The following is a 14442-nucleotide window of genomic DNA, read 5'->3' as shown; positions in this document are numbered from 1 at the left end:
TGGGATAAGAATCCTCAGTTTCTAGACAATCTCATCCTGTTGAGCCGGGGTACGAGTGAGTCCCTGATTTGGTGGCTTCGTTCCCCGGCAAACTATGAAGTGGCTGCGTCTGTCAGAGGACTTAAGAGAAAATAGAGTTTTTGTAAGAACTTACCGTAAAATTATTTTCTCTGAGTCCTCTGACAGACGCAGCCCCCGCTCCTCTATTTTGGGGTTGGTCATCTTTTCCTTCACTGCTTGCTACAAAACTGATTAGTAAGCACGATGTGTCTGGGGTAATGTCTGAAGGGACAGCCCCTAAGGGTGTGTCTAGTGAAAAGTTTTTCTAGGAGTTTCACTGCCTTGTGAGGAAACTATGAAGTGGCTGCGTCTGTCAGAGGACTCAGAAAATAATTTTACGGTAAGTTCTTACAAAAAATCTATTTTCTTTTTCCTTTCTTATAAATAACAAACCTGATATACTTACCTGCACTTACCATTGCACAGAGCAGTCCCAAACTTCCTCTTCTGGAGTCCCCTGTCAGTACTCCACTCCTCCTGCCCCCCTAAAGCAAGCTACTTGCAGTGGGGGCTGAACCTGCAGGCTCACTCCTGAGCCAGGCTGCATGTGTTTATAGACACACACAGGGCTGCTTAGAGCAGAGAGAGTAGTTGCTGTTGAGCACAACCGGGCACAACACTGGATTGAGTTAGGGCTCAGGTTAGTAGGGGGGGGCAACATTGAAAGGTTTTAAGAAAAAAAAAAAGTTAAAATGGTTGTAAAGGATGAAGAGCTTTTTAACTTCATGCATTCTATGCATGAAGGTAAAAAACCTTCAGCATGCAGATCCCCCAAAAGCCCCCCTAATACTTGCCTGATCGCGATCCAGCATTGTGCATGAGAGCAACTGCTCCCCCGGGTCTCTGCCTCCTCACTGGCTGAGATGATAATGGGAGCCATCGGCTCCTGCTGCTGTCATTCACAGCAGTGAGGAGGGGGTGGGGCTGAGCTTTCTTTTGTGTTTCTTATGGACACTCGGACTGGGCACGCATGAGTGCCTCCATAGCAAGCTACTTGCTATGGGGACACTCAGAGAAGAGGCAAAGCCAGGAGCACCTGCGGGCGACTCAAAAACAGGAGGATCGAGGCTGCTCTGTGCAAAACCATTACACAGAGCCGGTAAGTATAGCATGTTACTTTTTAAAAAAAATATTTGTATCTTTTTAATATTACTCTAATGCAGAGAATGCAATAAAATAAAAAGAAACCTTTAGAACCACTTTATTTAGATGACTGCTTCAACTTTAAAGTCTGTCTTTATAGAACAGAGAGGCATAGATGACCTTTTTTTTATAAGATCTGCCTCATTTACTTGCAACTTTTTATATTACAGACACAAACTTGGAGACCAGAAAACCCGAAAAGTGCTTGGTAGAGATGAATTCCGTTTGCTGCATTATGCTGGGGAAGTGAACTACAGTGTAGTAGGTAAATTGCATTAGCGTTCTTGCAGAGTAATAATTTTTCACCCTCCAGTGTTAGCACTGCAGAGTGAGTATCCACCCATCCTGTCCTTAGTTCTGTGTATCTCTTTCCTGACTTAGTTCAGCTGGCATATATACCATGTTATCAAAGTCACTGTGACATCTGGTCATTTCAACAAGAACATTGTTTTCTTGAGACCAAAGAACATTTAGAGCTAATTATACTTGCTGGACAAATTGAGTATATTCATTATTAATGGCATTTGCAGTCCGGCATCTGCTTAAATGCACCCTCTCCAATAAAGAACACTCTGCTCAGTAAGCGAGTCTTAATTTTAATCTGGAATTTAGCAATGTTTGTATTTACTTGTATGGTTTAAATATTAAATATTTTCTTTCTACTATCATTAATCTGACCTTGTTGCATTCGGTACCTCTATCTTGACAGGATTTACATTCCGAATGCTGGCATTAATTTCGTATGTGTTTGTTGTGTATTTTTATTTTGCTGATATACATTTATGGTTGTAGCATGGCATACACATAGCATTCGTGTGACATACCTCCCCAATGATATTTGTTCAAAAAGGGGGGGGGGGGAGGATAGATGGGACTTTAAATGAGGCAATGACTGGGTAGAGTCATATGCCTCCATCTCGCGTACAGATAAAGGAGGGAGGTTTGGGACTTTAAATGAAGCACACCACTATAAAGTGATGAAAAATCAATGTATAATAGGTTTATTTGTACATATACACATATTGTCATTTCAAAATACAATGAATAGTATTGCTCATAAATAACACCGTACATGTATATACTCAGACAAATTGCCACACCACCGTGGTGTCGGTGGTGTTATTAGATGACCTAGACCTCTCGATCAAGATACATTGATGGATAATGATTGTAAAAACAATTAATCGATCAGATGGTAGTAATAGCGTAGCATCGAAAAGGGCTCTACGCGTTTCATGGGTGCTTTCCATTCATCAGGAGCCGATGCAGGGTAAATATGCTTGTATCTGCAATAAAGTGCATATATATGTAGTCTGATGTTAAATACAAAAAAAGGATACTCACAGGTCAGCTAAAGGTTCCAAATGAGGTGCTGGAAGCCAAAGACATGGTGGGGGACTCAAACCCGGGGAGCTGTCGTATTGCCTCCCCCAATGATATTGGTCATTGTAACAGTCAATTGCACACAATTACATTAGGTAATGAAAGTGGGTAAAAGAAATGTATGCAGTGGCAATGAAAGTGGGTAAAATAAATGTATGCAGTGGCATTGCATTAGTCTGTATGATAATAGATGGATTACTTACAGTAACGTTGGTCAGTATTAAAATCTCCTAGGGTATTGGCACAGTTTAAGGTGAAAACCATTGGACATTGTGTTGTAGAAGGAAGGGATCAGCTCTTGCCGCTGAAAGGGGGGGGGGGGGGTGATAGAGTATCGAGACCAGACAGAGGAGCCAGGAATCTTGATGTCAGATTGGAGACTGCGTGAAACCTATTAAGGGGAAAATGGTAATTCTACCAGTAGGTTGTGGGTAACACATGGAAGAATAGAAGAAATTTTGAGACAGTGGAAGAGAGGGGCTTAAGGATGCAAAGCATAGTAAATTGGGGTTCTTCCACATACAGTAAACTGAACCCGGTGCATAGTACGATATGCAGGGAAGAGGAGAAGCAAATTGCATATGTGGTATCCTCAGACAACAGATACCATCTTTGTTTGGGGCAGGCTACAGGAAAATGGCAAACACTATGTTCCAGAATGCATAAGGCTTCACCAAGAAATACAATGACAGTAATTGCCTAGTGTCTCTGCACAATGAAGCCTGGTCCTTGGGCATAATATTATTGCAGTCACCTAAGAATATGATCATCTGGTGTATAGTTAGTACTTGGGCAATAGAGTTTGATCTGTGGTCACCTAATTGTCTAGGAGCAACCACATGTGTGCATATTTGTATCTTGGAGCACCCTAGTATCCTTTCTAATTACTCATAGAAACTAGGAGTCGACCATCACTACTGTGAACACTGTGTAACTATGGTGGTATTGCCTTGCTGTATGTGTGTTTGCATGGACTGTACTGGGATAGGAGTTCACACAGTAATTTAGGACTGTGTGTGTGATGTGTTGTGTTAAATCCTAACTTGGTGTAAATGCATTTCAGTATGTGTGTTGAATTTGTAGGGTCGGTTCACACGTGCACATATTTTTGCATGTTTTTGACAGCCCATTCATTTTAATGGACTGCCAAATGCACCGAAACGCACAAAAAAAAGTATATGAAGTAAAGTATTGTCTCCTGATTTACATATTAAAAAAATGCAGCCTGCACTTACATGCTTTCCCGCACCATTGGTAATAATAATTCATGAAAAAGTTCTGTGCAATCACATTATAATCAAAAGAAACGCACTATTGACGTGTTAATGTGCAAGCCCAATTAAAATGCAATATAACCTAACGGCTTAGAGTGTAATTATATGAATTCATGTGCAACAAATGACATGCATTAACATGTATCAAAAATCATACTAACAAAAAAATGCCTCAATTTAGAGAGCATATATAAATGTGAATGACATATACTGTATTTTCTGGCGTTATGTACAAAAGTCCAGTCCACAGTTTTAGTTGATATCCAAAGGTTCTCCGTGTTCAAAAACAATCTTCAGTGATAGTTCAAGATAAATTGTGTACACCCAGTGTAATCCACCAGTTACACTAGCTGCTCCCCTCAATTGTGTATATACACAAGCTAATGAAGTATGCTAAAAAAAAAATATCACTACTGCATTAATAAATACACAGATTCTGGCAAACACAAAATCTGGTGCTTGTGGCCTCTGTGATGAGGTCACTATCACAACCAATGTGTATACAAGTGCACAATTTGCATAAATGACAAAATATTAATACATCAAACAAAAGGAAAAGCAAACCATGACTCCCCAAAAAAAACGATCAAAAGTCCACTGTATATTGTGACAGTCCACTAAAAAATAATTGTGAGGATTTCTGTGACCATATAACCATCCTAGTGCAATATAGGTGCTCTTTAAAAAAAAAAAAAAAAAAAAACGGTGCTCCACCACGTGCAGATATATAACGCACTTACCAGAGCCCCCAGGGACCATATGCTTTTTAGGGTAAATGCAACTTAATGCAAGATTAATGAACTCTTGCTAAAGTGAGCTCCCCATTTTACTGGTGTCTTATTGTTTGTTGTGTTGATCACATTTAAAGGGGCTGTGGTTATTGATAGGTTGCACTTTTTATCACGGTTGGCACTGTCTTGAGGTTTCTATGTGTCTTGCCCTTTACCAATAGCAACAGCTCTCCAGATGTGCTCAGGATCCTAATCACCACAGGGGATATTGTGCAAGACAACGTGTGTACACAAATCCAAAAAAATACATTGTATTGCACTGGCACCAACATTTGCATGATTGGGTTTTGTATGGGCAAGCATTTTTGTCCTGGAGTTAAATGCTGACCCTGGTTGACCCTAAAACAAAGATGGTGCCAGTCTTCTAGAGAGAAAATGTGAAGGCGTTTGTGGGAGGCTACTGTAGTTTGAGGGGTAATATATCTGCAATTGGCACTATAGCTACTTAATGCTGCAGTGGTGTGCTCTGAAAAAAATAGGACATGATGCAATTCATTTTCAGCGCAGCATTTTGCAACTTAATACACTGCATCACAAAGCACTGAAGTGAGCTTTCCTCAGCATGGGATCTGTCCGCTGAGCCCCTGCTGAGCAGAGCAGGTGGTTGACCGAGCTCCCTCTCCCTAGAAGCAGTCTGGTATAAAAGGACGGGCTGTCCATTTACACCCGACTACCTACAATCCGATCCACCTACATGAAAGAGGGTGGATCTTTTTCCCCTTTTTTTTTTTTACCTAATTGGTATTAGGTGGATGTAAGCCGACACAAGTCCATTTGCACACACCTGTTCATAGGGATATATGGACAATCCGATCAGGTCTCCCTGAAAAACTGACAGGTGAACCTTATCAGATCGCCCATGTGAAAAGGGCTTAAAGATGAATAAAAGTTTTGTTACAATTTAATAGTTAACAATGCATCACACCGCTCCTTCACAGCACACTCCAGTGGTTATGTGGTAATGCACTCTGCTGGTGTGATTGGGCCTTAATGAGCAAAAAACAATGTTGCAAAGCTTTGGCCCTGAGGTGTTTATCTGACACGGTTTTAGGTGTGTAAGGACAAAAAAAGACTGGCTATCACAGGCAGTTGAGCACAGTAAAGTAAACCTTTCCCAGTGAACTATTTATAAAAAATGTACATTCTTTCCTCAGCACTTCCACATTACAACTCTTATTGCTGCTGGCTCCTGCTCTTTCATTGCTGCTTCCCTGAACATGCAATCTTCAGAGAAAACCATTAATAGGGGATAGTGCAATTCAATAAGCAATGTTAATCTTACTGAGCTGTTATAATCATCCCAAAAGTAATGTGTATCTTACATCCTTTCTTTTTTTTTTTTTTAGGTTTCCTCGATAAAAACAATGATCTGCTGTTTCGTAATCTGAAGGAGGTGAGCATAGGCCAGACACCATGTCCAATGGTTCACTTTGATTTTTTTTTTGTCTGGCATTTGCCTTTAGATGTGTGGTGTGAAAATCCTTCTTTTGCTGCTCCTAGTAATCTGACAACTTTTTCACAGGCAATGTGTGACTCTGGAAACCCGATTGCTCATCAATGCTTTGATAGGTCTGAACTGACGGACAAGAAAAGGCCAGAGACGGTATGGACAGCGTTATTAACTGGAATTCCAGAGCTAAAAAAAAAAAGTTGCATTACTTTAACCTCTTGTGTAATCAGTCACCTATGTGTATACGGCTGATCCATTCTGTGACTCGGTTCCTGTGCATACACAGAACTGTTATTGGAGACAGCGGATTATAGGAAAAGGTAGGAGTTCTGTACCACGTGATTGTCGTAACCAATTACAGCACCAAGGAAAGCAAACACAGGCTGCAGCTAGCAGCTTTGTGTCACTTACTGGCCGGTGATCAGGAAGCACCTTTTGCTGTCTCATATCGACCATGTGTGAGATGAAAAAAGCCTTCTGACCACCAGCCAGCACCAGTTCAATCTAGTATAGTACCAACAATAATCAAATTCACCCCTTTGCTGTCAATCATCGCTTTCCTATATTTGTCAGACCCATCCTGTCTCTGATCTGACATGTATATTAAGATCTGTTAGGTCAGCTTAAAGGGGAAAACAGGATAAGTGCACTTTATCTGAAACTTATCCTCAAGGAGAAAATTGCATATTTCTCTTTCGTTCATTGACGGAAACCGCTTCAGATCTTCATAACCATTGGGTTATACTGCCTCCTACAGGAGTTAGGACACATGGGCAGTCCCAAGGGGTATACTCCCTCTCTCTGCTATAGACACTCAATTTTTTTTCTGCCTAGTCAGGAGTAAGGACCTAGTTCCTTGCTTGGGATCTTTGGTCCTGCCAATTTTTTCCTGTGAGATCTACAAGCAACTGCCAGACTGGGCGACGGGCTGTAAAATCTAGATCCAATTGTCACCCCAGTCTGGCCAGCTAGCACGCGCAGACCTCAGCTCTGCACAAGCATAGCCCCACTGGACGGAGGCTAGCCAGTGAGTTAAACTCCTCGCGAGGTCGCATACTACTAGGTCTCGGTCCGAGTCGCATCGTTCCTCCTGGCCGTCGGTCCCCCCCCCCCCCCCCCCCAATTTAGATGGAGAGGGGTTCTGTCTGGAGCGGTGCCCGTCTGGTTCCTGTAATGGTGAGTAGCTGTCCCCCCCCTCTCCCCTTGGAGAGTTTTGGGGTGGACATGGGCCCCTCCTTGGGACAGTCGGACCCCCGGGTTCCCATCAGGCACCCCCCCTTGTCATCTGTCCCCATCCTACCCCCCCACATATGTTGGAGCTGAGTGTTGTGATCCACCTCCTGCCGGTGACCAGCCGATTGACTGCAGCGAGGGGGGTTGTACCTGGTGGGGGCTCCCGCCAGGGCCCCTCCTTCCTGCCTGGGTCGGTCCTTAAGGCCTGGGTTCCCTTGTGGTGTTGCGCTAGGCGGCCATTTTGTTGTAGCCTGTGTGTGTACACGTGGCCATATTTGTGTAGTACAGCAACCATTTTGCAGTGATTTGCCATTGAAAATAGCGGCGGTCATGTCATTGGGGCTCTGTGGTCGGCAATTTCAGCGGTAGGAGCCCCTCATCCCCTGGGTCTGACTCTGACCCTGGTCTTCGGGTGACAGGCTAGCAAAAAGCGCCCCCCCCCCCCCGCCTTCCCCCCTGCTTCATCTATCTCATCAGATCCTGAATCGTATTCGGCCACCGCGGACGTGAGTGACCCTGCTTGGTCTGCAACCAGACGTCCGGAATCCTCTGATAGTGAGGATGATTCCTCCACGTCTGCAACCGCGCACAAAAAGGCGCTGGTAGAAGCACTGATTTATATCTGTGCATGAGACCTTAAAGATGGAGGATGCACCTGTGACAGAGGCGCATGTTCCCTTTTGGCACTCACAAGCCATCCAGAGCTGCAAAGGTTTGCTTTCCCTGCCTGTTTTGACAGAATTGTCACTAAAGAGTGGGGATGCCCAAAGCGTCCCTGTGGGGTCCCTAAGCGCTTTACTAGCCGTTACCCTTCTTAACCGAGACCCCTGCAAGTGCTTTGGTGCTTTTCGATGCGGGGGATGCTCCTGTTGACAATTTGTGTACCAACAAAACTGTAAAACTACCTGACGGAAGCCCATACAAACCTAGACATTACGCCAACTGCAGAACAGCAGGAGTGGTATACTTATTGCTTTGTCCATGCAGCTGTTTCTATGTGGCCAAAACTAAATTCGAATTTCATAAAAGCCCTTTTAGACACATAAGTATGAGAACTTCTAATCCAGATTTGGTATGCACTTGGGAATATGCCCCAGAATCCAATTTTTAATCCAAACAGAATTCATCCCAACAATAGAGGAGGGGATTGGAACAAATTATTATTACAGAGGGAGGCGTGCTGGATAGCGGATCTTAATGCCACTTCACCCCCAGGATTGAATGATTCCATCAGCTACCAACCTTTTCTGGGGGTTTTGAGAATAGAAGACCTTCATTAAATTATCATGCATGTGTCTCCATCATGCACATTTCTCACATCTTGTAAGATGTGTTCAGCTCATGACATATGCTTTACATGTATTGTTTAATCACATCATATTCTACATATTATACCATTTTTCTAATGTGTTAGTTATGAACAATGAGACCTATGTTTGAGTGAACCTCCTACTTATAATATATTGTTTCAAGTATATATGATTGGCTATGTAAAACATATTATTCTGATTGTGTCAATATGTGTAGCATTCTAGGATTTGGTCCACATTTGTATACATGTGAAGTAAACTAATCCTGTGCACATTTATATTCTGGTTCTTCTCCTGCCCTCTGTCCCCCCCCCCCCCCCCCACCTTTCTCGGGGATTGCCGGTCATCTGCTTATTGTCTTTAGATTCCTGACTCTGTTCTGTGGACAAAGGGTTAATCTACCCTTCCCCCCTACTTGTTATAAAACAGTGACACACTGGCGGCTTACTAGACATTGCTGACCGGTATCGCTAGATCACACACGGAGACATATATATGTTTATAATGGGACACAATTCTATCTTTTAATCAAGTGCCCATATCCATCTTGACACTCCAACTTCCAAGGGAAACTTATGCCTTGCTTTGATAAGATTCACAGCTGCTGCAGGTCTTGGGGTCTGATTTTTTTAACAGGTTTCCAATCTTTTAGTAACGTATCAATATATTTATCTATGATACTTTCCAATACTTGATATACTCCTATATATACTATACTCTTTTTGATTGTAATCAAAATTTCTCTGTTGCTCATTGACAGACGTAGTCCTCCTTGATTAATATCAACTCGGGTTATACTGCCCTCTATAGGAGTAGGACTAGACAGGAAAGAAAACATTCTGGCCACACCCTAGGGGCAGTCCCAGAGGGTATATCCTCTCACTTCCTGCTACAGCAAATCAGTTTTTTTCTGTCTAGTTAGGAGTAAGGACCTAGATTCCTTGCTAGGATCTTTGGTCCTGGCAAGATTTTTTTTTTTAGAAATACTTTTTTAGACAGCTTTTTTTTCTCCAGTGTTCCTGTGAGATCTTCAAGCAAGTACGCTGAAACAGGGCGACGGGCTGGATGTTGAGATCCAGTGGTCACCCCAGTTCAGCCTACGAGCGCGTGCAGGCCATAGCTCCGCGCTGGGTCAGCCGCGACATAGTCCCACTGGACGGGGACTGACACTGCGAGTTAAACGTCTCGCCTGGACGCCAATGACCAACAGAGTCACGGCGTCCGTATTGGTCGACAGCCCCCCCACCCCGGTGGAGAGGGGTTCTGTCAGGAGTTGGCGCCCGCCTGGTTCCGGTATGGTGAGTAGAATGTTCCCCCTCTTGCCCTGTCGGGTTTGTTGGTGGACGCGAGCCCCTCTCTGGGATTGTCAGACACTCGGTTTTCTGGGTCTCCCCTCTATCCTATAACAGGTCACAGATCCCCCAATTTGAGTGTGATTTTTGTGAATAGAAACCAGGAGGCTTGGTTTGGGAGCTGACTATCTAAAAGTCACTATATGACTGTAAGGGGGACTGAAGTCAGTGGCAGACTACTAAGAGGCATTACTATTGAGGTATAGAGGTATCCTACCTGTCTAGTGTGTACACAGGCCGATGCCTATGCCTGAGTTACTGCAGCCACAGATCGCCATCCCTCCAGAAAGCCGGTCACTTCCACAGGCCGCACAGCCTCCCGCAGGCCGAGGACACCTCCCACAGGCCGAGGCACTTCCGCAGGCCGCACAGGCCGAATGCACACATCCCGCAGGCCGCTGCTAGCTTGCAAGCCGCCGCTATCCTACACAGGCCGCCGCCATTTTCCTGCAGATCGCACAAGGCCGCCATATTGGCGTAGCCTCGTGTCTCCAGCATGGGGGCGGCCATGTTTGAGGTGACCAAACACCTCGTGGAGTAATTGTGAGGCGCCGGAAGGCGTGTAAAGGGGCGGAGCCGCCTCCTTGGCCCAGGGAAAGCAAGCCAAAGACTTCCTGTCTGTAACAGACAGTGCTGGAAGCAGTTTGATAAGAAACTTCTGTGCATCAGGTGAGCCTTGGGGTCTCTCTCTCTCTCTCTCTCTCTCTCTTTCTGAGGGGTCCAAGCAGGTAGACTGAGGGGCGCTACTGCGCTGGGGGACTAAGTTAAAAAAAAAAAAAAAGTTTTTTTTTCTTGCAATTAATTTTTTTGTGTTTGCTGGCAAGTGTCTTGTTACATGAACCCTGCCACTCATGTATCCCCACCTGATCCCCTCGGGGTGGCCGCAGGACCCTCCAGTACCCCACTTGTGATAATGCATTATCAGCAGTTTTGGAGTCTTTGGTATCCCGGGTGGAGGTAGCCTGTCAGGGACGGGGGTCAAGAAGAGCGACCCCCGCCTACCCCTATTTCATCTGATACTTCAGATACGGATTCTGAGCTTGTCATTGCCGGGAAACCTTAAATCTTGAGGTTACAGCGGCAGAGGTAGCTGAGACTCATATTCCTTTTTTTGGTACTAGCAAGCCTACCAAAATAGTGAAGGGTTTCCTTTGCCCAAATGGGGTCTTCCGTAAATGAGCCCCTGCTATTTCCAAACGCATTGCTAGGCGCTATTATTTTGAGGAATCCCTCATTACAAAGATGGACGGTACCACCAATAGTGGACTCACCGATTTCCAGACTAAATAAAGCCACTGTTATCTCGTTGGATTGACAGAATGGGCCCCACCCATCTCTAGGGTGGGGGGACGTCTTCACCGGTTTCCGGATCCAGGGCTTTCCAGAATCCCAGATAAAGGGGTTCGCAAGGTCATATGGTTGGGATACAAGATCGAGTTTCGATCACTTCCACCGGTGCGATTCTTCCCTTCCAATATTCAACATCCCCGGGTCACTTAAAAAGCTTTGCAGGGAACAGCTTGATGCAACAAGCAGTGGTAGTTCCCATTCCTTGGAGGAGTTCTAATCGAACCTGTTCACAATGCCCAGGAGAAAGGGCTAGGTGCGTCCAATTCTGGTCTTGGAAGAGATGGAGTCCATCCATACAGTGGTGGCCTCCCTGCATCAGGGGGATTTCCTGGCGTCCATAGACATTTAGGGTGCCTATCTTCATATCCCCATCTTCGCAGGACATCACCGTTTTCTTTGCTTTTCCCAAAGATCATCCCTGGTTCCCACCAGGAGACTGAACTATCTGGGCCTAATTTTGGATACATCCTTGGCAAGAGTGTTTCTCCAGGCGGAGAAACTCCAGAAGATTCAGTCAATGATTCGGATGTTGCTGTCCGTCAACTGGCTGGGATTGATGGTCGCCTCCTTAGAGGCAGTACCGTTTGCCCAGTCTCATACCCGAATTCTCCAAAGAGGAGATTCTTCTCATATGGAATCGGAATCCCGATTCCCTGGACAATCGGATCCGATTGAGCGAGCAGACCAGGGAGGCTCTGGTCTGGTGGCTTCGGTCTTCGATGCTCAGCCAGGGGAAGTCATTTCTTCTGATAAATTCCAGGTTACCGATAAAGGTGTTGGAACTGAGAGCGATCAGACTTTGTCTGATTTACTGGACCGAGCAGCTCCAGGGCAGTCCGGTTCGGATCCAATCGGACTATGCCACGGTCATGACTTATGTCAATCACCAAGGGGCACCAAGAGTGCCCTGGCGGCCATAGAAATGGCCAACATTCTTTATTGGGGGAACAGTTGTTCCAGTTCTCTCCGCGATATTTGTCACGGGGGTGGACAGGCAGATTATTTCAGCCGTCAGATTCTGGATCAAGAGGAATAGTCTCTTCATCCAGAGGTATTTCACCAGCTGTCCTTTAATTGGGGCACCCCGGATATGGATCTGTTGGCAGGTTGGCTCAACAGGGCTCGCGCCCGCGATCCTCTAGCGGACGCAGCAGACACGCTGAGCGCCCCGTAGGGGCAGTATCAGCTACTGTATGTCTTTCCCCCTCTCAAGTTACTGCTGAGATTTCTCCGCAGGATAGAGGTGGAGGGAACTCCAGTTATCCTGGTAATTCCGGGCTGGCCTCGTCAAGCCAGGTACGCCGACTTGGGCAGGCTAGTCGCAGACGCTCCTTGGAGACTTCTTCTCAGGGAGGATCTGCGGTCTCAAGGACCGATCTTCCATCGTGCTTTACAGTCGCTGGTTTTAACGGCCTGGCCATTGAGACCCAGGTACTGAAGGACAGGGGATTGTCAGCTTCAGTTATTCCTACTCTAATTAAAGCAAGGAAAGCGACTTCTAGCAAAGTCTATTATCGCACATGGAAGACTTATATTGCGTGGTGTGAAACGTTGGGATTTCCCCCACGTACCTATTTGGTGACCCGAATTTTGGCTTTTCTGCAAAAGGGGGTTGAGCAGAAACTATCCTTGAGCACTATCAAGGGTCAGGTTTCAGCGTTAGCAATCTTCTTTCAGAAGCCGCTGGCTACTCATTCCTTGGTGCGGAATTTCATCCAGGGGGTGTGGCACTTGGCTCCGCCAGTGCGCGCGCCCTTACCGCCCTGGGATCTTAATTTGGTTTTGTCGGTTCTGCAGAAACCTCCCTTTTAAAATATCAGGGAGATTCCCTTGCTTACATTATCCCAGAAGGTGGCCTTCTTGGTGGCTATCACTTCTGCACGCAGGGTGTCAGAACTGGCTGCATTATCATGCCATTCCCCATATCTTGTGGTTCATAGGGATAAGGTAGTTCTTCATCCAAAGCCATCCTTTCTTCCAAAGGTGGTTTCAGATTTTCATCTGAATGAAGATATTGTGCTACCTTCCTTGTGTCCTCAGCCCAATCATCCTCGGGAATATGCGTTGCATTCCTTGGATGTTGTTCGGGCAATCAGGGTATACCTGAAGGCTACGGAATCGTTCCGTAAGACGGATTCACTTTTTGTGATCACGGATGGCCCCAGAAAGGGGTTGCCTGCATCTGCCGCGACCATCTCCAAATGGATCAGACAGACGGTGGTACAGGCTTATTCGATTAGGGGTCGGAATCCTCCGTTCCCTGTTAAGGCGCACTCCACTCGAGCGCTCAGTACTTCCTGGGCCTACCGCCATCAGGCGTCAGTGGTCCAGGTGTGCAAGGCGGATACCTGGTCTTCGGTTCATACCTTTACAAAATTTTATAAAGTTGATGTGATGGCATCGGCGGATGCCTCATTTGGCCGCAAGGTTTTGCAGGCCGCCATTTGAGGAGACCGGTGGTCTACCTCGAGGGTTTTTTTTTCCGTTGGAACTTCAGTTGAGTCTCATCGTGTGATTGATGAGCCTTTAAAACTTCTAGTTGGCACCGGTTGGGCCTTCTAGATTGGATTTTGATTTCCATTATCCCACCCCTCATTTGTGGCACTGCTTTGGGACGTCCCGAGTTGATATATTTTATTTTTTTTTTAAATCAATATTTTATTGGGTTTTCAAAGTGTACAATAAGTATATGAAAACAAAACAACTTTAACAATGCAAGGAAGCAGTTACAGGACCCAGCAGGTCTATTGAAAACCTATAGCTGAAGGTTAGAAATAAAAGTAGACACTGTAGGGGTTAAGCCCTAGAAATCTAGGGGGGGGGAGGGGTTGGTATAGGAAGGCAGGGGAGTTCCCGCTAGGATGTGTGCGTAGTAGTGTAGAAGGCTTCAGAGGCATCCCCCGGCCGAGTTGATATTAATCAAGGAGGACTACGTCTGTCAATGAGCAACAGAGAAAAATGGATTTTTGTAAAATCTTACCGTAAAATCCTTTTCTCTTAAGCTCATTGACAGACGTAGTACCCGCCCCTCTGTTTTTGAGTTGGGTTGGGTTAAATTCTCTAAACACGGCTTTGTGACATAACTGATTTGCTGTA

At 45.3% G+C, this 14442-nt stretch overlaps 1 protein-coding gene across 6 annotated transcripts in view; it reads left to right on the top strand.

Moving 5' to 3' along the window:
• Positions 1 to 14442, top strand: part of MYO1C (myosin IC) — a 393404-nt gene that overhangs the window by 263500 nt on the left and 115462 nt on the right. For all 6 annotated transcript variants that reach the window (XM_082245855.1, XM_082245858.1, XM_082245856.1 and 3 more), the window contains exons 15-17: positions 1374 to 1468; positions 5998 to 6044; positions 6174 to 6254. In XM_082245855.1, the coding sequence (XP_082101981.1) occupies positions 1374 to 1468; positions 5998 to 6044; positions 6174 to 6254 (223 nt within the window). The remainder of the gene's footprint in view (positions 1 to 1373; positions 1469 to 5997; positions 6045 to 6173; positions 6255 to 14442) is intronic.

This window comes from Pelophylax lessonae (genome assembly GCF_965119305.1).
Source record: "Pelophylax lessonae genome assembly, chromosome: 2".
Lineage (NCBI taxonomy): Eukaryota > Metazoa > Chordata > Amphibia > Anura > Ranidae > Pelophylax > Pelophylax lessonae.
The sequence above is the reverse complement of the archived record's forward strand: the minus strand, read 5'-3'. Positions and strand labels throughout refer to the sequence as shown.